A 25316-nucleotide genomic window follows, 5' to 3' on the forward strand; every position below is an offset into this window, starting at 1 on the left:
AGTAAAATATCTCCAAAAGTTAATTTACCCTTCTCTTGAATTTATTTTTGTTCTTTTTCCAGCAGAGGGAAAACAAATAAACAAACAAACAAAAACGGTTATTTAATAACAACGTTCACCCTTCTATCCTGTAAGAACAAGGAAACACGTGCAGAGATAGTCCTCTCTTCTTTACACAACATTGTAGTTTTCACTGGCATTGTCTTGTAAATAAATCTTACACACCTGCAGTATTGTGGTGGTTTTACCCTGCTGGGCAGCTGAGCTCCGCCACAACCTCTCTCTCACTTCCCCTCCTCAAAGGGAAAGGGGGAGAAAATACAATGGAAAGGGCTCAGGGGTTGAGATAAGGACAGGGAGAGCACTCAACAATTATCGTCATGGGCAAAACAGACTCAGCATAGGGAGATTAATGAAATTTATTGTCTATCACTAGAGACAAGAGCAGTAAGAACTAAAAGCAAGCTAAAATCACCTGCCCCCCATCCATCAGCATGGGCTCCTCTCCACGGGCTGCAGCTCCGGCCCGGGGCCTGCTCCTGCGGGGGCTCTCCATGGGCCGCAGCCTCCTCCAGGCCACATCCACCTGCTCCACCGGGGGCTCCTCCACGGGCTGCAGCGTGGAGATCTGCTCCGTGTGGGACCCGTGGGCTGCAGGGGGACAGCCTGCTCCACCAGGGGCCTCTGCACAGGCCGCAGGGGAACTGCTGCTGCGTGCCTGGAGCACCTCCTGCCCTCCTGCTGCACTCACCTGGGGGGCTGCAGGGATGGTTCTCACTCTTCTCTCTCCAAGCTGCTGTTGCACCACAGTTTCCCCCCATCCCCCCTTTCTTCAATCAGCTATCCCGGAGGCCCTACCAGCATCACTCATGGCTCAGCTATGGCCAGTGGCAGGTCCCTTTTGGAGCCAGCCGGAGCTGGCTCTGATCTGACATGGGGCAGCTGCCACGCTCAGCTCACATAAGCCACCCCTATAGCCCCCCTGCCACCAAAACCCTGGCACATAAACCCAATGTAGAACACACCACATATGTACACATTCTTCCTAATCGTATAAGAAAGTAACATTACAACTATTGTGATATTATTGGTGCATTTTTTAAGTGATGATGTTTGAATTAAGGATTCATGTTAATTTTTCCCCAGACAATTTCTACATAGCTGCCTTAAAAAGATGTTAACATACTAGTCTAGTGGTTTCAGGTTGTCTTCTACAGCCTGCAGGTAGGCTCGTGGCCAGTATTTCCAACAGCTGAAGTTGCTTTAAAGTATTTGTAAGAGATAAAAGCACTTCACCTCCTAGTCATGTGAAGTACTAGTCTTTTGTACTTGCAGGACAGCTTAGCAAACAAACAAAACAACATAGGTGACAAGAAAGGGAAGAATTTATTCCCCCTTTTATCCCCTTTATTGCTGATATTTTAAACAGAATCTGATTTTCTTATGAAATACATGGAAAGACATTTTTTAGGTGGCTTTTGAATTTATTAAATTTATGATGTGTATCTGATGGCAAAAATCTGTGTAGATGATGTGTGAGAGCATGTTAGAAGAAAGAGGCTGAAATGAGACATCCCGTGTCCTTGTATAAGCCTTGTACCTGCTTTTCAAGTGTGATAAACGTCCGCCAGCTCCCACCAGGAGGATGATTTTCATGATCCTAAATAGAACTGAGAAAATGCATTTCATAATTAAAAACAGTGTGAAAGTGAGATCTTTCAGAATTATGCTTACTGATGCTTGCTGTCATCTGTATTTGAGTATTTAAATGGATTGAAAAATTCATGTATTGGCATTTACGCAGTAACGAACCTTGGCAGTTCTCTTACTGGTCTTTGTGCCCTCTGCTTGCTATATTTACTTAACACCTACCTTTAGTAAACAGGGCTACTCATTCCAAAATACACAATTTAACAAACTAGACATAGTTAAATATGGAAAGCTACTTTAATGTTAATTTTCATTTGCAAAATTAATAATAAATATTAAAAATAAAGCTTCCCCGGTGATAGTCAATATAAAAATCTCAGCTCTTTGTACAAATGCACATATTTTATTACGATGTTCCTGACTGCTCTTCAGCTGGATTCCTGTCTTATTTGGTGAACAGGGTAAGTGATGGTTGTTAAAAAGCAGCTTTCTGTTCATCCCCATCACTCAGTATATCGCACCAATCATCTGCTCTGAGTAGACAAACATCACGGAGAGGTTTGTGCCTGAAATCATTTTAAATCTATACATAAGTGATACTTAAAGATAAGCACCTCTATAAAATGAGTGCGGACCCGGAACAGCTCCTTGCTCTTTGGTGCCTACGTGCATTCACATACATTTCTGGATGCAAATGATTCTGTTCTTTGGAAGGATGCTTAGAAATTTCATTATGCTGCTGACCTTTTGTGTAATAGCGTGGTTAGAGCTCTGCGTAGGAAGTGAGATACTTGAGCTCTGATTGCTTTTTTCCCCTTCCTGAGCAGTGTCTTTTTCACACTGTCACTGATCTGGTTGTGATACCTCTACCTCTGGGCTGTTACCACTGCAAAGTAAAGAGTGCAAGATACTTGACAGGGAAAGAATTAACTGAAAAATGTCTAATTGGGCACTCAGTTGGAAAATGGGTTTTGTTTTTGGGGCTGGCTTCCATAATAAATGTCAGTTAGCCATTCATTTTTACTAGAAGTTAATTCAAGAAAAATGCTGAAAAAGTACTCTATGCAGTTGCTTAACATTTTGTGAGCTGTGATTTCTGCCACCTGACAAACTTAAAAGTCTGTCTAGCCATTTACAAATTTTTATAACATATATATATAATATATTAAGTATATATATATTATATGTACAAATATATAATTTATAGCTTCCTTCATAGCTGTGCTTAACCACTTTCTGGGTACATCAGACCAGCTTAACAAAGTTACGTTTTGATTCTTACATCAGCTTAGTTCAGGAATCTTTCTTGATTTTATTTTATTTTTTTATTTGAGCATCATGACAGCTGTGGTGAGGATTTCTGAACTTTCACTCCTCAAAAGTGTAACCCACGAGCCCAGTTTTGTTCTGATTTGTTCTTATTTAAAACTTCTGTTGATTCTGTAGGTGCAGAAGCAGGCTCTGTCTCTGTATTACTCTACAAAATTAAACATTTTTTTTTTGGTAATTAACAAATTGTGGAAACTTGCTGGAAATACTCTTAGACAAGGGCAGATGTGCATGAGTTCAATGTAGCTTATTCCTTACTACAAGAAGGTCTGCAATTGCATGTCTGAGTAGGACTTGAAGCTATAATTGCAGGAATTTTAGCTGAGGATGTGATAACCCCGACAGATGCCTGACAGTGTTTGCGATTTGCAGGACTATGGCTAGCTTCCAAGCGCTCATCATGTGTTTTCCTCCACGTTGAAGAATATTTGTATCAGCTATGGAAAAAAATAAAAGAAGAACACAAAACATTCAAGTATCAAACTATCAAAATGCACTGAAATTAAAATATTGGAAAGAAAAAACAGTGTGGGAGGAGAGTTAAATATGGAGAAAGTAGTTTGGGGAATATTTATGTACTGTATGCACTGGTTTGCTCTTCACAGTATTCTGACTTGGTCCTGAGGCAAATAAAATTACTGTCATGCTAGCTTAGACACTTCCTGTAATTTGTCTTTCGTCTGTCATCAGTTTCTGTGTAGTACCTTGCTTTTCATGCCTTTTTTTTTTGGCTCCTTTTTTATTATTATGCTTCTCTGACGTGTATGTGTTATTGCTTGTGTAAAGCAATTATGCCTTGCCAGATTCCTTGCAGCATCTTCTGTAAAATCTTGTTGCCTTTGTTTTGTTTCACTGTTTTTGTTTGCTTTTTTTGTTGTTGTTGTTTTGTTTTTAATATATGTGCAATATAAGAAAGCAGAAAGAGTTGAAACAGGCAAATACTGCAGTATGGGGAGAAAGTGATGCTAAATGTCTCTTCTTCCTAGTTCCTTCACCAGCACAGCGTGCCTGGCATCAGGAGAAAATTCCTCTGACCGTTAGCTTCACAGAAGCTGTTTAAGGAAGGGGAGTGGCGATGGCAGAGAGCTGTTTTGTAAGCCAGTGTAATCCATTTGGCCCAAGTACTGCGCTCACCTGGCCGTCAAGTTCAGAGGCCTTGAGCAGATGAGAAGCATTCAATTTTGGCAGTGAGCACCAAGATCTGGTAGAGCTTTGTTTTATTTCCTGCTCGTGAAATAACATCAGTACTACTAAAAGGAGTAGAGTGTGTTGTTGATTTCTGTATCACATTTGTCTCATTTGGGCTTGAACAATTTTTAGAATGTGGTCTTAATTTTACACTACTGATGAAACTGTTTACAAGCAGTTAAGAGTTCACACAGTCTCTTTAGAAATTAGTGGCAGTACTGCCATATAGATAGTGAATTTATATTGATATATAGCACAATCATCTATTACTCTGTGTGTGTTCATAGGATAAGGTAGTTGTGTCATTCAAAATGTCACTTTATTGGTGAGTCCATTCTAATATCCTGATAACATTTATGATGTTTTGCAGCCTTGGTTGTGTTTGTCACTGCTTGATTCATTAAATATTAACTTCATAGTGGTCCATTGTTTTAAATGCTACATAGCCAGAGTGTTGTGGGTTTTGTTTGCTTTGTTGTTTTATGGCTGTATACTAGTACAGCTACCCATGGAGTTATCTTGAAACACGTGCCTCAAAGAAGCAGAATTCTCTTCAGTGAGCTGTACGTTATAACATAAGTAAATATTGCATCCCTTTCTTAGCACAATTTAAATTCATTTATATGAAGAGAAAGGCATTGTGTTTCCTGTGTAAGTGGCCTTATTTCATAATGAACCGTAGCACAAACAAGAAAATTCTGTGACAATAGCAGACTACTTTTTTCACTGGGTTTAAAAATATTTATGGACCCGATTAATTCTTGATTTGTGGAATTTGAACAGTATTTTCAGTCAGAAAACTAACTATTTTGGAATTATTTTAGCTTCTTTTATATTCTCGAGTTGGCTAATAGGGGGATTAAGCAAATCTCAGGAAGTATGGATGTGACTCTGAAAGGGAAGTGGTTGATTGGATTATGCAGCTAGGCCCTAACAAAGATAGATCCATCCCACCTGTTACTTTTTTTTCCTTCAAAAAAACCCTCAAAGGCTTTTAAAAGGCAGGCGGTCTGCTATGGCACAGAATAAATAACTTTTATTCATAGCAGAGGAAAACTTGAATGCTGAGAATGTGATGAAGGTATTACTACAACCTCGGTCTAAGTCCTTCGAAGTGCCTCTGTCATTGCCTGTGACAAGGGCACTGAAGAGCTCAAGCTGTGCTGGGGGGACCTTCTTTGGGACCCTGTGTTGTGACCTGGGAGAGCTCTGAAATACTCAATTTGCAAGAGAGGATTTCTTACAAGCCAGCTTTGAGAGTGATGGGCTTACACTGAAGGACTAGCGCTGTAACAAGCTCTCAGGGCAGTGACAGAAGTATACTTAAACAGTCAAAAACTAATAACTTAAGCTCTGAAAGTCTGTGACACTGACCTGGACAAACAACTATGAAAGGTTTGACTTCAGCTGTATGCATTCTGTGAGACACTGGAGCTTGGCTCTGCTCAGAAGTGCAAGTTGTTATGCTGCAAAGGACGTGTTGTGAAGATCATAGAGTCATGAGGGTTGTGTTGGAAGGGGCCTTAAAGCCTACCTAATTCCAACCCCCTGCCATGGGCAGGGACACCTCCCACCAGGCCAGGTTGGCCAAATCCCCATCCAGCCTGGCCTTGAACACTGCCAGGGATGGGGCACCCACAGCTTCTCTGGGCAACCTGTGCCAGTGCCTCACCACCCTCTGAGGAAAGAATTTGTTATACCTAATCTAAATGTACTATATTTTAGTTTAAATCCATTCCCCCTTTTCCTATTCCTACACCCCCTGACAAAGAGTCCCTCCCCAGCTTTCCTGTAGCCCCCTTTAGGTACTGGAAGGCCGCTGTAAGGTCTCCCTGGAGCCTTCTCTTCTCCAGGCTGAACAACCCCAACTCCCTCAGCCTCTCTTCACAGGAGAGGTGCTCCAGCCCTTTGATCATCTTTGTGGCCCTCCTCTGGACTTGTTCTAATACTTCCATGTCCTTCTTGTTCTGGGGGCCCCAGAGCTGAACGCAGGGCTCCAGGTGGGGTCTCACAAGAACAGCGTAGAGGGGGACAATCCCCTCCCTCGTCCTCCTGGCCACTCTGCTTTTGATGCAGCCCAGGACACGGTTGGCTTTCTGGGCTGCAAGCACACATTGCTGGCTTATGTCAAGCTTCTCATCAGCCAAGATCATTTACCGCAGAACCTTGGTGTAGATAACTTTCTAACTGCTTGAAGAAACCTCTATGAATTATTATATTTTATTTCGTTTTACACCATCATCATTTGGAAATATGTTTCTTGGTGCCTGTAGTCTCGTGTTGTTCCGGAAGAGTATAGCAAGAAAGTAAAGTTGTTACAGCATTAAAGTAGTGTGTGTGGAGTGGATTTATCTTTTGTTATATAACTTTATGAAGCAAGGTATATTTGTCCTCCTGTTCTGGGCACAATCTGAAGAACTTCATAAAGATCATCAGTGCTCAACTGTAAATTAAATTTATATTGACTATTTTTTTTTTTTTTTGATTTAGAGTATATTTTTGAAACCAGTTACATAGCAAGTCTGAGGAATAGACCGAGATATGTAAACATAAAGTTCACCTAGCCCCTAAAGGATACTGTGCTTATGCTTTTCTTACACCTGTCAAATTATTAACGTGATCATGCAACCCAGCCTCTGAGAAAGTACAAATATTGCTAAAGAGTTTAATTAGAATTAATCTGTCAATTTTCATTTGAGTAACGTGTTCATGTAGAAGTCCAAAATCATCAGTAGCAGGTTGGGGATAATAGGTAACACAATTAGAGAGATCCTATTTCCCCAAAATAACAGCTCTTTCTTGAGAGTATTTTGTTAGCATTGCAGGCTTCTTGAATCTCTTCCTCCAAAAACTAGCTGGTGGTCTGTGCTGTTCCATCTTCACTTGAGGTTCTCAGGGCTCAAAATGGCGACTGCCCCAATCCATCTTAGCAAGATGCTCTACTTATTCTACTCAAGGTGTTAATTCTCCAGAAGCTGCCATCTCCAGTCCCTGCCATGGTTTTCTCGCAGGACCAGATGATTTTCTAACAGTGCAAGCAGAATTCTTGTGCCATTGCCATATTAACTGCAGCAGGAGTTTCATATGCCATATCCTACTGTCAGGAAATTATTTATTGCTGTTTCAGCCAATGAGTTATTTCTTTCTTAGAGCTCTGTATGTGATACTGAATGCAAATACCTGCATAATGTTCCAAAACCCATTTACCATAAGAATCCTTCATTTTTTGCATTTCTTTTAAGAGAGAAGTCCATTTTAAAATGCATAACCGCAACATACAGACAATACTAACCACCTTGTCCTATTTTCATTAATATTCAGAGATGCTCTGTGGTTGCAGGTGAGAAGCTGGTAGAGTCCAGAATTCTTTTTCTCCTTTTACTTCCAAATTTCTTTTTCATAACACAAGAGTCATTCTCTTTTTGGTACAGTAATCTCCTGTGCTCTTCAAGAAGTTTTTTGTCTTCCTGAAATAACCGGTGAAATATCTGTTCTGTAGCATCAAGTCACCTTTCCCAGTGAGTGGTTTGTAGATACACATCTCCCACAAGGTAGTATGTTATCTGGTTATCTGCCTAGTTGTCAAGACTTACTAGACTTCACTCTATGTGTTGTTTGATACTTCTCTCATATATTAATCTGATCAGTGCAGAGGTGAGTAGATGACCCATGTATTTGATTGAGTGTCTATCTGTTGTGTCAGCAGTTGCTTCTGGAAAGAGCACTTTCTTCAATTTATATCAGCAGCAAAGATTATTTTAAATTGGGTAATTCTCCAATTAATGAAGTCCTGCATTTTTATGTGGAGCCAGGTGCTTCTGGAATAACGCTAAGATTACAATAGATATTACATTAAAATTGCATTTAGATAGAATTGCATCAAAGCTCTCTAGTTCAACTTCTTGGATGGTGTTAAAGCTTTTATAACATCGGTGACACTGATAAAAGCCAGAGGAGTCTGGAAGTCTTTAAATCAATATAGTAGAATAATGCTTTATTGGTAATATGTGAAATGCTGAATATTTATAAAACGTTAAAAATGTAGCCAATAAGTAATGGCATCTGTCATTGGTAACTCTTCTGCTCAATTCCAGGCCATTAAGCAGTATTATAAATGCACATACTGGTGGATGTCTTCAGAATAATGAGATCTGATCCTTAGGTTTCAGAAGGGTGGATTTGTGAAATCACTGAAAAAAACCTGAATACTCCTGCTTCTATCAAATAAGTTTTAGTCTGTTATGTGACTTTATCTTTCAACTCCCGATCCCCTAAAGAGTCAGCCAGAAGATAATGCTTGCATTTATTGCGCATTTTCTCGTGTGCTGTAACTTGGAACCCTACATTCATGAGGATTAATGACGTGCTTAGAATTCTTCCATATTTCTCCTTCAATTATTTCACTATAAATATCTTAATTTTTTGTTAAAAAACGGAACTGTCAGTTATAACTTTGTTGAGAACTATGTATTACTGAATAATGGCTGCAGTGATTACACTAGTGGACTGATAATGCAATCTCTTTCTTTCTTGCTTCCTTAAGGATAAAAAGAGTTATTCCTGTCCTGTGTGTGAGAAGTCATTTTCTGAAGATCGACTTATAAAATCACACATCAAGACAAATCACCCTGGTAAGAAAAAATCAGGGAAAATTTCTCAGTCTTTTGCAATAAAAGTATAAAGTTTAGAGTGAGCAGTGTAATGTGATTACATTGGAAAAAAAAAAGAAAAAAACTATTATAATCTAACTATTGGGTTTGCAGGTGTTAGAGTGAAGGAGTTATTGTTCTAGCTTGTGTGTTGTGTAGTAAATCAGGTAATTGTGCTAAGCAATCTGTCATCACCTTGCAAAGAGCTAATGTCCATCCAAAAGAGGACTTAGATGAATTCAAATTAAGTATTGGGATGTCTGGAATTAGACCCCCAGACATCGTGTAACAGCACATGAGACATAACACTTGTATTGGCCATACATAAACTGACAGAAATGAGTGTATTGCACGTTACTTTGTCTGTAAGTAGTTTGTTGTGATTGTAGGCTGTTGTGGTTTAACCCGGCTGGCAGCTAAACACCACACAGCCGTTCGCTCACCCTCCCCCCTCCCTCTCTGGGATGGGGGGAGAGAAACGGGAAAGTGAAGCCTGTGAGTTGAGATAAAGACAGTTTATTAAGACAGGAAAATAATAATAACAATAATAATAATAATAGTGATAATGGTAATAGTATTAACAATAATAATGTGTAAGAAAACAAGTGATGCACAATGCAATTGCTCACCACCCGCTGACCGATGCCCAGCCTATTCCCGAGCAGCCGGCCCCCCCACCCCGGCCAGCCACCCCTATATATTGTTTAGCATGACGTCAGATGGTATGGAATACCCCTTTGGCCAGTTTGGGTCAGCTGTCCTGGGTCTGTCCCCTCCCAGCTCCTGCTGCACCCCCAGCCTGCTCGCTGGCAGGACAGAGCAAGAAGCCGAAAAGTCCTTGGCCTGGTGTAAACACTGCTCTGCAACAATTAAAACATCAGCATGTTATCAGCGCTCTTCTCATCCTAATCCAAAACATAGCACCCTACCAGCTACTATGAGCTACTTAACTCTGTCCTAACTGGAACCAGGACATAGGCTAATTCATGTGAGGTCCCTGGGCTGAATCCAGGCATGCTCAGTTGGGATGTGGCTGGGCTAAACTCCAGGGCCAACTGAAGTCTGCAGGAGGGCTCAGACTAGAACCTGCCATCATATTCTACAGCCAGTATTAAGCTGGGTTGGAGAAACCTACCTGGATCCAAGCTGACCGCTGCAATTCATTCAAACTCTATTTACACCTTGCTTTACAGTGCCCTGATTTTGTTCAAGCACAACGTCCATATTTTCCTTCTCAGTATTTGTGTGATGTTGGGTAGAAAGGCTCACTGCTACTGTGGATGATGGAGAGATGACTGTATTGGGTAACATATGTTAATTAGCTCATTTTACAGTCATACTTACCACCCAATATAATTGGGTATTAAGAAATAAAATACCAGCCATGCTCAAACTGAGTTTGGGAAAGGAAAAATCCCATTAAAATACCTTTTTTTTTCTTGTCTCTGAAATATAATGTGTAAAGCAGTAGTTCCTTATCTTCCTATTGCCACTAGATAGTGCTAGGCCCGTGTTTTTTAACATTTTCCTTTACTCTGAGTTCAGACTAGCTCCCACTTCAGCTATCTTGTTTCCAACCCTCTTTATTTGGAGACCACTCTACAACAGTATGATTGGTGGAGGGCTTGTCATACATCCAGGAAATGTCCAGTACACCAAACTGAGGTGAGGAAAGGTTTCTCTGCTGTGCTGTAGTCAGTCGGTATGCCACCTGGTAGGCATAAAAATTAAAGCTCAAGAGCTGTGCCTGTAAAGCTATTGTGCTGCCTCATCCGGGGAATGTACAAGGTCTCGCTAAATAATGCAGTCTGCGAAGTAGCAGTACTCTCTGTACTGTGCACGGCGCCCTGCTGTGCTAAACTCATGAATTTAAATACAACGAACAATTTATTTGGTATCTGAATCCCTCTAAAAGTATAGCATAAATTTTTTGATCCAGCAAAGTGTTTTTTTTAATCTCTGGATTATAATAGAACTAAGGTTTAAAAAAAAAATGCACAGCCTATTATCTTGTATCCTCATTTCTAATTCATATATGTGAATAGAACTTATCTAATAAATCTGGTATTTTGCTGCTATATCTCCACGGTGCTAAAGAAATATGTCTAAGATGTGTCTGTGCAGTAGTTATGCAACAACTATTTTAATATATGGAGCAGCATTAATGCACAGATCTTTCCCCTGTGCACACTGTCCTTGTAATCAGGAGGAAATCCTTTATTCCCACAACATATTTAATTACAAGCAAAGTAAATGTAAGGGATCTGTTGGTATAAACTGTCGAGTATTGCAATGGAATGAGTGCAATTGTTTTTAAAAATGTAAATGGAAAATAATAAAGATGGAAGAAAACAATGGATGCTGTTAAAAGGAATTGAATTTTAAAACGGCACATCAAAAAATAATTTAAACTGAAATCATTTCATATTTATCATTAAAATGCTATTTCTGTAGCTCCCCTACTCTTCCTCTCTTAATAACATTCAGCACACGCACCCCCACCTCTTCCATTTTCATCAAGTAGAAAACATGTTATTAACCAGTACTCCAGTACTCCTTCCTCTTCGTAGGTGTACAGAGAATAGGAGTTGAATTCTAGTCCCATGAAAGCAGTGGGACAAAACTCTGTCTCTGTAGACTTGTGGAGCAGTATTTCAAACCAAAGAGAGGGAGAGAGTTTGGCTTTATTGCCAAATGATTAGGGAACTCAGCAGTGAAGGAGTCTTGGATTTTGGTCCCATGTCTGAATTACCTGCCTTTTCACCCACTGTCTGATTTAACATGCAATTTAATAGTCCTGAGACGTGAGAGATATCAACTTTCATAGATGCTTACTGAGCAGACACTAGCCTGAAGTCATGAATCAAGGATCTAAGCCATGGAAGGTACGTCAGGGTTCAGACTTGTCTGTGATTTTTCTTGTTTGAGTGCTGTAAAACATAACCTTGCTCAGTCCACAGGCCTGTGTATTTCCCTTTTGAGGGTGTCTTCCTTGTACAAAATGAGTTCAGGCAGGATTTTTGTTTTCACTGTGGAACCAGTTACCAGGAGACTAGTCATGGCAGTTCATATTTGGCAAATATCTATGCTTAGACTGTAAATTTCAAATTTTATTAAGATTTTTTTTGTGGCATGATAAGTCATTTTCAGACTTCAAGACTTTGTGTCTTAATGTTTAGATGGCATGAGAGAGTGGTATAGTTTCATTGAGTCACTTTAATTCATCCGAAATGCATTGAAGAATTGGTTTTATTTTTAGAAGCATTTGGCAATGTTTTCTGTATGTGTATTTAGGATGTTTAAATTTAATCTTCCTTATTTCAAGCTTTTTCACAGTGACACCTAAAATATTAAATCATATGGAGTAGAAACTTAGAGTTGAGTGTGTTTAGCCTGAATAAAAGAAGGCTAGGAGAAGAATCTTAATTGCTGACCTGAGCTATTTGATATAAGAGTAAGAAGGTGATAGAGCCAGCGTCTTCTTGGAACTGCACAGTGAAGGGACATGAGTTAAAACATCGAGATTCTGATCAGATATTAGGAGAATAATTTTGACTGTGAAGGTGGTCAAACACTGGAATAGAGTGGTTGTAGACTGACCGTTCTTGAATATGTTCAGAACAGGGTTGGATGTGACCCCAAGCAGCTTGGTTTACCTTTGATATTGGACCTCCTAAATTGGCCCCACTTGGAGCAGGTGACCTTAGAGGTCTTCCAATCATATTTATTCCACGAGTCTCTTTCTGATTATCAGGCATTCTGAGGAGCATAGCAGTGACTGAAGTGAATGGAGTCTGGAGATCGTTGACATCTCTGGAGATCTGAGGTGAAATCTTGAATAAAGACTTCTGAAAATACCGAAGAAAAAGGCACCAAATTGGTTTATTGGGAAAGTTCATTGCTGGAAAATAGTTTGTAAGCCAGTGGCACACCCATGCTGTTATTTATTTGTTTTAACCAGACAGTGGGGACACTGAGTACACAGATCAAGAGAGAAAGGTAAGAATATACTAAAAACGTTAAAGGAAAAGGTCCTAAATTTGAAGTGCTGTGTTCTTTGCTTAGGTCTTATCTGAGTGACAGGAGGGAAAGTAAAGCTTTTAAAAATTTGAAGTGTATCAGGATCTAGCTCTTCAGTTTTAGTTATATAACAGAGAACAAATTCCCTGATGTCCTTCTGATTTTTATTATCTATTACTTTTCTCTCAGAGGTTTCAATGACTACAATTTCTGAGATTCTTGGCAGAAGAGTTCAGCTGAAAGGACTTATTGGAAAACGAGCTGTGAAATGTCCCTATTGTGATTTTTATTTTATGAAGAATGGCTCAGACCTTCAGCGTCACATTTGGGCTCATGAAGGTAATATTCTGGTTTTAAGCTTTCAGCCTTATAATCTGTCTCATATTCCACACAAACTTCACTGGCATAAAAAGAAACTGGAATCCTGTTGTTTTGATGTGTACATACAACTTCAGTGTGTATTTTAATTATATCATCGGAATGTGGCAGCTAGCTGACGGGGACATAAACAGCGATGAAAAACCCATAAGGCAATGCTGATGATATGTAGATGTATATGACTTCTTAAGGAAAAAAAAATAGTAAGATGGTAGCACAAAGTTTAAAAATCCCTTGGACTTAAAGTCTTGTTTACCCAATCAAAGATTATAACAGGTGGAAGACTGTTCATATGCTCTTCAGCTAATAATCTATGGAACAGATTGTGTGGGGCCATTGAGCACTGTCTGGATTCTTCATCCATTCTTTTGAGTAAAGCAGATAATGGGATTTGGTACTCCTGAATTGATCTTTTGGTTCCAAATTGGTTTTGCCCATGCAGATAATTTTGACATTTATACTAGAACTGTGTATTTGAAAGCCTTAACTGTGAGCTTACCTGCCTGAGCACTACAGTAGTGGTCTTCAATAGCTTTCACTCCATTAAGGAGCTGAGGTAATGCAAATTGTAAGCTCAGAACAATTGCTTGTGGATTCTGTAGATAGAGTTTATGCTGCCAAGAAGGCTTGCTACCCATCTCATCATAACTAGCAGGAGAGAGAGGTGAAGAGACATTTATTCCAAAATCAAAGCATGCAATCAAGTCTGCTTAAAAGTAGGCTATAATTCCTCCTGCTTGTAAATCTAGTTTTAAGATCATGAATATCAACCTAAGACTGCCAGAGCCTCGTGAAACTGTTGAACTACTCTGCTAGTTCCGATATATCCAACTTTTCTTTGAAGGATTTACTTTGCCCTTGTATATCTTTGCTAGATGAGATACTGTCTGTCTCTCTGTGTTACGTGGTTTAGATGGTTTGAAAGAAGTGAAGTTCTAAGTGCTTGCATCTTAGACAGAAGAAAAGGTACCACTGTGTGAGCCATTAGCAAACCTGATGCTAAATAACAATAAAACACAGCTTTGAACATTCAGCTCGTGCTTATATATTAAGTACCTAATGAACCCGTCCTAAAAGGAGGACATTCTTTATTGTAGTAAATAGAGAATTAGAGTTATCAGGAGACTTTTAGAGGGACATTTCATTGTCAGTTAGGCATGAAGTTAGGCAGACTAGATTTGACTTTTATGTGAAGGATGAACATGTCAAGACCAAAATATTTGTATTTGAGTCTAAACTCAGTACCGCCATTCAGTAGAGACGTGTTTAATTCTAAAAGGACCACCCTAACACTCCAGTGTCTTAGTAAGCTAAATGATGCTCTCAAGAGCTCAGTATCATTTACTTAGAAGATGCAGATTAAGTTTCTTATATCATAGAATGGGTTGGGTTGGAAGGGACCTTACAAAACATTTAATTCCAACCCCCCTGCCACGGGCAGGCACCCTTGCCACCAGACCAGGTTGCCCAAAGCCCCATCCAGCCTGGCCTTAAACACCTCCAGGGATGGGGCACCCACAGCTTCTCTGGACAGCCTGTGCCAGTGCCTCACCACCCTCTGAGGAAAGAATTTGTTATACCTAATCTAAATCTACTATATTTTAGTTTAAAGCCATTCCCCCTTGTCCGATCACTACAATCCCTGACAAAGAGTCCCTCCCCAGCTTTCCTGTAGCCCCCGTTAGGTACTGGCAGGGTGCTGTAAGGTCTCCCCAGAGTCTTCTCTTCTCCAGGCTGAACAACCCCAACTTCCTCAGCCTGTCTTCCTAGGGGAGGTGCTCTTGATTGTCTTCATAGCCCTCCTCTGGACTTGTTTTACTATGTCCATGTCCTTCTTGTTCTGGGGGCCCCAGAGCTGAATGCAGGGCTGCAGGTGGGTCTCACAGGAGCGAAGTAGATGGGGATGATCACCTCCCTCACCCTCCTGGCCATGCTGCTTTTGATGCAGCCCAGGTTACGATTGGCTTTCTGGGCTGCAAGTGCACATTGCTGGCTCATGTCACCATCCCTGGAGGTCTTCAGGAAATGTGTAGATTTAGAACTAAGTAGCATGGTATAGCAGTGGACTGTAGTACTAGGTTAAAGGTTGGACTAGATGATCTTAGAGGTCTTTTCCAACCTGAATGATTCTATGATTCTATTTTGAGCTTCTCATCAACCAACAGTCCCAGGTCCTTCTCCTCAGGGCTGCTGCTCAATCCGTTCTCTGCCCAGCCTGTATTTGTGCTTGGGATTGCCCCGGCCCAGTTGCAGGACCTCGCACCTGGCCTTGTTGTCCCTCATGAGGTTTGCACAGGCACACTACTTAAGCCTGACAAGGCCCTTCAGGATGGCACCCCTTGTCAACATCCGAATTTTAAAATGTCAACATTCAAATTTTAAACTGTTGACCTCATTGCCTATGTTGCTCATGCAGTCTGAAATTTCTCTCTTTCTTTCAGGGCAATGTCTGCCCTCTCATCAAAATGTACAGCTTGTTTCATAGCGCGTTTTTTCTCTTCAGGTGTCAAACCCTTCAAATGTTCTCTCTGTGAGTACGCCACTCGCAGCAAGAGTAACTTGAAAGCACACATGAACCGTCACAGCACTGAGAAGACGCACCTCTGTGATATGTGTGGGAAAAAGTTCAAATCAAAAGGCACTTTGAAGAGCCATAAACTCCTTCATACTGCTGATGGTAAGTGCATGTTTATTAAACCCAAGTTTGTTTTAGGGCAATAAATACTGCCTGTACTGTAGGACCTTATAAGCTTTCTTCATTTGAACACTGAGCGCTACTTAAAAAGTTTGTTTATTTCCAGGAGATACTTCTGTTCGTGTCATAATTCAAAAAGTTTTCAAAATTAATTTCTGTGAAAGATGACTGTCTCTGAAATTCCCTGAAATTTTTGCTGTGGCTTTACATCCTTCTGTATCCTTTCAGAGCACTGTTGATCTCAATAGACATTTGAAAATACAAATAATTCCGTGGTTAATTTTACTTTCTTCTGGGAGAATATTATTAGGAGCTGCCAAATCCAGTAGCCCAACAGAGGCAAGGCTACTGCAGCTGTGTGTTCCCGGGTCTAGCGAGTGGCAAGTTTGGGCATATATTTCTAATAAACACATGCACAGCATATGCATTTGCTCAGTGATTTTAATATTTCTGTTATAATAACAGAAAAAATTGAGATGCAAATCCTGAAGAAAGCATTGTCCTTTATTTCAGAATTTGGGACACAACAGTGCTGTATTCCGCTGTGATTTTCAAACTGAACTAAATGATTTAGCAGGAGAAGTTGTGCTGACCTTCATTATGACTTTGTACCTTAGTCTTTGTTACTCATGCAACCTTTTAAAACCTATTTCCATTCTTTATTGACCGTGTCATTTAAATTCTTTTTCATAAAATTTGTGCCTGTTCTCTAGCACTGACCTTTCACATAAGCACGCATGCTCCCTGTTACATTCTTAGAATTTATTTGAAGTTTTTGCTCCAATGATACTTATTTAATTTTATGTACACTTTTATCAATGTATATAATACTAGCAGAAGAGATGTTTTTGTTTACATTACTATGATACATATTTTAGAAAGCATGTATAGTATTACCAAGTCAGTAAATCCTTCCTTATTCAAAAAGCACTTTAGTATTTTCAAGTAACTTGGTCAGTGGCATGCAGATTTTGCACATATGTATAAATTACATATGCAGGAATCAGCGGGTTCACTTATTGAATCTTTCGCTGATTCCTGGCAGGAGGAGAGAGCAAGCTGTATTTGAATAAAAAAGGAAAGCTGGAGCACGATCAAAGATCTCTTCCTATGGTGCTGTAAAAAAAAAAAAATCAAAAAGAAAAATCCCCACATGGAGTTTTATTTCAAAACCTTTCTTTTTCGTTTTCTCCATCTCTCATATCCAAATAGTGAAACTCGGTAATGAACATTGTATTTGCTTTTACCTGTTAGTTCTGTTTCTTGAACAGGTTTATAGATGTGTAAGTAATTACTGTAGTTCAGCTGAGGCTGCTTTGGAAATTTGGCACTGGTAAGAATAGCACTGGAGTAGTCCAGGAATTAGTCTTGGGTTTAAAGGTGTGAAGCTTTTTCCAACGTTTGCGTGCATGCAAGGAGCTGTATTCTCCGATCATTTACTGCTAGGTCAGGCCGAAGCCTTGACTCTCAAGGTAATACCTCGAGCTTTTTTAAACTGGCTTCAGCTCGTCATCGGCTGTAATAGCCGAGGTGAGTGCAGGTTCCTTGTTGCTGCGCCTCCCTCTTTGACTGGTACAAATGCGGTGCTCCAGGAATTCCTCTTACCTTTGGAAAATGCATTTTGCACTGGCTCCACGTGGGGACAGATTTCACTACCTATGGAGCTGTAGAGTCATTTTCTACACTAAGCCCACCCCAGTGAACCCTTCGTGTATTTCAAACACTTGTTAAAAATAAGGCAACATTTGTCACCAGGAGTGTACTGTATGATTTGTCAAGTGAATTTCAGCCGCTTGAATGCTGACAGTTTCTCTTTGCCCGGTGTCTCCTTGCACAGTGACAGCACTTCAAAACTTCTTACTAGCACGCATCTAGTGTTCTTCAGTTATTTCACAAATAAATGAATTCGAAAGATGTTTCTGCTGTTTATGACGCTTGTCTTCCTGACTTACGAGTCTAGGCAATTTTGGTTCAAATATCAGCCCTGCAAAGTCAATTTAACCGGTGGAATATAAAGTAGTTTTCTGTCTATTTTATTTCACTCGAGGGTGACATGATAGAAAACAATTCTGCAGTCCAGGCTTATTACCGGTTGTGATTAAAAATAAACCAGAAATACTGGTTTTCATTATTTTAATTAGATATCAGAAATTGTATCAAGGCTTTTCTTAGCTATGTTTATGGAAGCTTTCACGCTCAGTATAAAACACTTTCAATTTTTTGAGCGAGATTCAGAATTTAAAGAAACCTGAGCTCTGCGAGGTAATACTTCTTCATCCTTCCTTTTGCTTCTTTTGCTTTTTGGCTAGCTTTAACACATTCTTGTTCTGCTTTGATCAAATAGAGTTTGCCATCCATGGACATTTAAGAAAAGAATGCAGTCTGTCTGTATTTCGTACAGCTTGTAATTTGGCTGGACATAGTAGGACTGATACAATCTTAAAACACAGAGAAAGAGAGTATGAAAGCAAGACAGTGAAAGGAGAGAGATTTTGTTATTTTAAATCGAAAGGGAAAAAAGATTTGGGTGGGAATGTAAGGGGAACCTACAGCATGGTTTTATCTTTGAGAGTTTCACTCTTTGCAGAGCCACAAACAGCAACAGATGTTTCTTGAAAATGTCAGAATTCTTTCCTGTTAGAGTAACGATTTCAAGGCCAAAAGCCGTCTCTTACGATCACACAGTCTGGTATCTTGCAGAATACAGGCCATAATTTAGTCTAATAATTTTGCATCGCATTTCAGCGGGGTTGTAATACATTTTATTAGGAATAGCTAAGCAGACTTGATTGAAAGACTTCATGTGACAGGGCATCCATCTGATTTTGAGGAAATTGTCTTAGACGTTAATCATGCCCCCTGTTAAAAATGTTGACTTTATTTTAGACTCAATGTTCTGACCATCAGCTTTCAGTAGCTGAAATTCCAGTTCTTGTTCTTCCTTTTTGTTGCTGCTGTTTCAGGTTGGAGGGCACTACCTGCAGTATTGAAGCCTGACTTGGCAGGTCATAAACAAATTTAAAATATACTATGAATGCAACATAGAACACTGTAGTCTTCTCTATAGAACTTAAAGAAGCACCTTTCTTTGGGTTACACTTCTGAACTGAATTAATGTTTTTTTCACCAGGCAACCTTCAAATTACATTGACTGTTTAATTGTGTTGTGTTCTGTGGAAGACCTGCTTACAGCTCAGACTTTCAGTCTGAAAAGTACTTGAGAAACAGCATCTCAAATCTTTCTGCGACTTTATAGCTTGGTATCTGTAGGAGCAATGTTTGTGCAAATGTGCACCAGTTGTCTTTGGACTTCCTGTCCACTGCTTTTTAATCGATTCATTCAGTAGAGAAGAACTTCCATCATTATTTTAAATCCATACATTTTAAGGAAATATGCACCCTTGTAAAATAAAGAAATATGAATTAGCACTGCAGGGACAGGTGACAGAATTTGACTGTTCTCCCTTCTGTTTGGTAGCTGCAAGTCACCACATAGGAGGTGTGAGCTAATCCCAGTATGTGCTCTCTCTTGCCTTGTAGGACCGTATGTGAGACTGAGGGTTACTGCCGAGATTTAGATGAGAAAGGACAAAAAGTCATAATGAACAAGGCAAGCAGGCATCATTCAATCTGCTGCTACTAGAGCAACTTGTGCCCGTTGTCTTTAAAACTGTGTAAGCAAAAGTGAAAGGTGGGAACGCAAGGCTTCTGTATTATTTGCTGTATTAATCCTATTTCATTCTATGACACATTTTACTTCTCGTTAAGCCTGTGTAGAAATCGCTTCTAAAGTCATTTGAATCATTATTGGAAGAGTAGAGCTAAATATATAAAGAAATCTTGTGGTAAAAATAATACCTCATGTCATACCCTACCAGAAATACACCAAGAAAGCATGCAGAGAAAACTGAGAAAATTTCAGTGTATTTGAATCGTAACAACTCAGTGCCGGAGACAGAAGTAGGGTAAACGCATGACCAAACACTGGTGTTTTAAAGATTTACAAATCTGCTTTAAGAGTAGCAAAATAAAGGTGCCTGCAGTTGTAAATCCTCGATTTCCTTCTTCCATTTAGGCTCTGCCGTAGTGATTCTTTCTCTTTTTCCCCCAGGAGACTATTCCAGGAGCATCTGGACTAATTAATGCTTATAATTTGAAGATGACACTCAAGTCTTTTTTCTTCCTTACTGCTCTTAGCCCAAAATATAACCAAAATTTTGGAGAACAGCTGCCAGACTTAGAGTAGCGTTTATTTTGGAAATCATCTTTATGAGGAAATATAACCAGGAGATTTTGGAAAATTAAATAAAGTGATTCTGTTTTTTCTACTCCCATTTCAGGAAAGCAGTTTAAATGTACAGTGTGTGACTATACAGCTGCGCAAAAGCCACAGCTCCTCCGTCATATGGAACAACATGTCTCTTTCAAGGTAACAAAACATATTAATCATGGTTATTGATAACATTTGGAAATATATGGAAATTCAGGCAACAGTTTTAAAATTAGCACATTTTCCTCCCTGGTCACAATTACTAATGTAATTATTATGTAATTTATTAATTAAATATATATATATTAATATTTTAGGAATTTTGCCTTTATATTCAGACTTCTGTGATAGATTTTTGTTCATAGACAACTTATATTTAGAATCTTTACTTGCCAAACTTATGTAAGTTTTGCAATATAAAACAAACATCACTGTTTTTTTCTGACTGTCATTCTTTGAGATATCTAATCTCATATATACCTAAAAATGTCCTGGGGAAGTAGGAAAGTAAATCCCATCCATCACTGTTTGTTGCACACCTTAATCTCTGAAAGTTTGCCAGTCTCATGTGCTGTAGATGAGTTCATATACTTGAAGAAAATTGAACAGAATTAATTTTAAAGCACCCCATTTATCTGAAATGTGTCTTGGAAAGAATTTTGAAGATTGTTAATGTTTCTGTGACGCGTTCAGATGAGAGATACATTTTTTATTAATAAACTGTAGTATGGTTTTACTTCCAAATTTCATATTGGTTCTCAGCATGATAGGTCTTGATGTAATGAATTGTGAAATGTTATATTCAGAAAACAGAAATGATACTAGTTTCTTTTCCAGAAAAATCCAATATTTTGTATATATGAAAATGTTCATTTTAATATAACATTTTATCTTGGCAATGAACATATTTCGTATAGAAAACGTCATATTATTTTGATATGCAACATTTTTCATTATCTGACAAATTAGTTTGCTTCTGTAGAGAGTACCCTTCAACCATTCCTCCATAAGGCAGAAAGGAAGACAGTCTTTTGATTCATGGCTTGAATTTTGGAAGACAAGACAAATAAGAAAATGAAGCAAGTCATCCAGAGAGATAACAAATTTTGAACAAATACTTTTTCTTTCTTAAGTATGTGGTTTTACTGTATAATTGTATCCTTTATTTAAAATATTTTTTCATAGATGGACATACACATTAGTCTTTTTAATGGCTAATGAGATGAAAGTACTCATAATGCAACTCTTGAAACACTGATGGTTCTGACCTCAGGATAGGTTTTAGAACTGTTGACCCAGCACCTCTTTGCAGCATTAAAATGCGGCTATTCGATGCATTATTAAGAGAACTGCAAAACGCTGAAAAGGAGTTAAAAAACTGTCTCTTAGTAACATTCTGCCTCCTTCTGGGATAGTTGCTTGCATGCATATCAAACTCAACAAGGTATGTCAGTAGTGATGTGACCTAATGATAATTTAATCCAGCCTATTTCCAAGCTCTGTGTCGCTAGAGTCACAAGGCCCTGGTGATTCACAGGTACCTCTAGAGAGTCTGGATATCAGGACACTCACAAAAGTGAATTCCAGAGCTGCAGAGACAAAAAAAAAAAAGAAGTTAGTTTGTTAATTGTCTGAGCATTGTTTTTTCTAACTGGACAGTGAGTTACTGCTGATAGCCGGAGTTCAGAATGCCAAGTAGCACATGTACTCATGTTTCTGGCTACTTCACTTCAAGATGTACTGGAAGAAAAAGAATGTGTATTAAAAAAACAGTTATCAACATTTGATTGGTTCAATTTAAATTTAGGTATCTGAGGAATTGAAATGGATTGGATTTTGGGTTTTCTTTATATGTACCTTTAAAGATAGATGAGATCTTGGTGGCTATTGTTCTGCTGCTTTTCCGGTCTACAGATCGTCACGTTGTATAGAACTTTTTGATTTCATTTCAGTTAAACCAAAGCAGGTCACAAGAGATTTTCCTTTGCATGGGAGAGGAAATGGCTCAAACATTCTTCTGGTAAACACCCAGTCAGTACTTACGCAGAATCTGAAGAAAAAGTGACATCTTGATGTAGTTAGAAAGATGTGCAGATGCAGAGTGACATAAAAAGTAGTAGAGTAGATGTGGATAACCAGAGAGAAAACAAATTAGATTAAGAAGGTGTTTAGGTTACGGTATGTGAAACTGAAAGGCAATGGAGACTAAGTTAGTTAAAAGATACTCAGAAGCAGCTAAATGCTACAAGGGAGGAATAGTTCAAAATAAAAACTGCTGCATTAATATAAAACAATGTAAAGATTTGGTAATATTACCTTTTTTGTTGTTGTTGTTCATATATACCATTTACTAATGCTTGTCACATCATTAAAAGTGTTGCTGTTACATGACTTCAGTACATTTTTTTGGTCAGTTAAAAAACTGTAATTTGCGTGGCTCTCAGCATTTAGTGTACCTTTAGTCAAGTGTTTTTTTAAAACCTCTTTTGAAAAGAGCATTGCTAATCAACATACATTTCATCATTTAGTGTATTCTCACAAATATTAAAATTGCTGGCAGCATTTCAGATAAAGAAGTTCCATTCAGATATATCATTCATTAATTTCTCTATATGTAGATGCATTGTAACTGCTGAAAACCATACCGGGTAGTGATATGTGCATGTCCTTTTTTTACCGTTCTCATATTCTGGCACTCATTCTTTTAGACAGATTTATTGCAATATCGATATTGGGCAGTTTTGTAAGATACATTCAGATAGTTTTTATTGTCAAGAATATTGTCATTTGACATTTTAGCAATTTTTTGTGACTGTCAAGCTCCATCAGTTTGCACTGTAGATAGTAGTAGTGCAGTGAAGTTGCTGCTGTTGCACCAGTTATCATGCAGCTCAAAGGAATCGACAGGACATCCAGAAAACAGCCCTTTTCCAGTAGGGCTCGGAGACACTCGTGAAAGTTGCAGAAAATGGTGAAACTGGAATAGTCATGGGCAATAATAGAGGTCTTGGGGAGATTTCTCTGCCACAGATGGGATTTCCCCATATGTTTGTTTCTTGTCATGATATTTCATACTCTGTACTCAGGTGAACTGTGCGAAGTAATCGTAATTAGTTGCCTTCCAGATAGCATAAAAGACTGCATGTTGTTCAGCTTCTTAATAGGCATTCCTGTACCAGCTGTTTTTTGATGACTAGCGTTGGGTGGGTCTGGTTGCTGTGCATGAAGCATTTTGCAGCCCATTCTGAGGAACTTTACTTTCCCCGAAATCGATGTCCACGTTCTGTTTCAGGCCTCAAATGGTTCTGCCCAGCTTCCTGAAACAGTTACCTGGCTCACTCAGTAGCTCCTCAAAAGCTAGCTTTAGGCACAAGGGCTTGTTTTCCATAATGTTTTCTTTAGCAGTGTCTGTCGCTGTCAGTTGAAGGGAGACATGTTCTTAAAAATTAATTAATTTAGGTCCCAAAACTTAATTCGTACCACCAAGTCAGTACTGCTTGTCAGTGCTAGGTTAGAGGTTGGACCAGCTGATCTTAGAGGGCTTTTCCAACCTGAATGATTCTGTGCTTCTATGATTCTAAGTTGTGGTACAAACGTGAAATCCGGTGAAAGGCAAGCAGTAAAGAAGACAGCAGTAAAAGAAAGGGAAGAGATCAACTTTGTCAGCTGTGGGTGTCTGTTAAATCAGCTTGGGTGTACAGTCACGTTGTACCTTCATTTATTTTAGTTCTCTCACTCCCCCTTTTCAGACAAGAGTTACTTTGCTCACGGCAGCTGAGTCATTTACTTGTAGTCAAAAGTCTCTGCATGGTCAGATCATCAATTATGAAAATATGCAGTTTATTGAATTATGAAGAGTACTAATCTTGTAATCCTGAGAATACGTGGTGCCTTACATATAATGGCAAGCACTAAATTCTAGGTAAGATTTATTTACAACTTCCATTTACATTGAATTTTGGAAGGTCTCCATGGAAAATGCCCGATCTGGAAATCAGCAGGGTTTCTTTGGATCTAAACATCGCAGCTTAGACCTATTTGCTGAAGAAGTCAAGAAATGCTTTCTAATGTTTTCCTTGTTGCTCCTAGCCTTTCCGTTGTGCACACTGCCATTATTCCTGCAACATATCTGGGTCCTTGAAGAGGCATTACAACAGAAAGCATCCTAATGAAGAGTATGTAAACGTAGGTTCTGGGGAGCCTGCAGCAGAAGCCCTTCTCCAGCAAGGTATAGCTCCCCTATATAGGACTTGTTATTGTTTTTTGCTGAAGCAAACTTGATTTAAATATAAGCTTTTGCAGGATGTACGTTCCTCTTTATTGCGTGTTACATTATAAATCATTACGACTTTCTAGTAATTCTGAAACTTATTCCTTGCAGTGTCTGAGTGCAGGTAAAGAAAACTTGCTGCTTGTCTGATTCCCTTAAGTAGTTTTGCTGCTTTACACTGGCCAGATGAACCAAAGCAAACAATTGACTCTGCAGTCAGATACTTTTCTGAGTGTAAAATGTACTGAGCGGTACATGAAGCACAAAACTTCTTTGGTTCTAGTGCCTGGTGTTGAGGATATAAAGCCAAATTAAATATAAAATTGCGTTGAAAATATTTTAGTGTTTATTAGAGTTAATTTTATTACTTTGCTTCTTTAGAAGGTGTTTTTCCTATTTTATTTCTTTTTAACAAAAAACAGAAGAATTTTTCAGGAATTCTGAAACCAGAAGTAACCTATTGTACATCTTTGTCTATCAATTTCTGAGCAGAAGTGTGTTGTAGAATTTTGCAATTATTTTCACAGGCAGCGAAGGTCAGCAGAGAACCTGCAGTTGTTTCAAAGGTGTAATAGTTAAATGGTCGGTACGCAAAGTCACTGTTCTGTAGTAGGGCTGGTGAAAGCAGAACTCTGCAATATCCAGAACTTTGTTTAACTTGTCGAATTTCTGAGCAGTAAAAGGAATTATTTGTCCGTAGATTGAATTCTATAAATATGATCCTTAATTTTGTATTAACAATGTTTTTGAACAAATAAAATTAATCATATACTGATTAACTTTTCCTTTCCCCTTTGGGAGCCAGATAACTGCACTTCCGAAAATACAATTTTTTCATTTCAGTGGAAAAGAATTAAAGTTGAGAAT

General features: G+C 38.9%; 1 protein-coding gene and 1 long non-coding RNA gene across 10 annotated transcripts in view; one reads left to right on the plus strand and one right to left on the minus strand.

The window, feature by feature from the left end:
- The window catches only part of LOC310894911, a 391370-nt gene extending 378806 nt beyond the window's left edge, over positions 1 to 12564 (minus strand). Inside the window, exon 1 of the long non-coding RNA XR_014580278.1 lies at positions 9446 to 12564. This is a non-coding gene — a long non-coding RNA (uncharacterized lncRNA). The remainder of the gene's footprint in view (positions 1 to 9445) is intronic.
- Positions 1 to 25316, plus strand: part of ZFAT (zinc finger and AT-hook domain containing) — a 91253-nt gene that overhangs the window by 43392 nt on the left and 22545 nt on the right. For 7 of the 9 annotated variants that reach the window (XR_014580276.1, XR_014580277.1, XM_083825572.1 and 4 more), the window contains 5 exons: positions 8711 to 8798; positions 13026 to 13175; positions 15718 to 15891; positions 20250 to 20338; positions 24269 to 24407. Coding sequence is in view for 6 of the 9 variants with exons in the window: in XM_083825572.1 (XP_083681698.1) it covers positions 8711 to 8798; positions 13026 to 13175; positions 15718 to 15891; positions 20250 to 20338; positions 24269 to 24407 (640 nt within the window). In the remaining 3 variants the exon portion in view is untranslated. The other 2 variants (XR_014580275.1, XM_083825575.1) reach the window with 2 other exon arrangements.

This window comes from Anser anser, assembly GCF_964211835.1.
Source record: "Anser anser genome assembly, chromosome: 2".
Taxonomy (NCBI): domain Eukaryota; kingdom Metazoa; phylum Chordata; class Aves; order Anseriformes; family Anatidae; genus Anser; species Anser anser.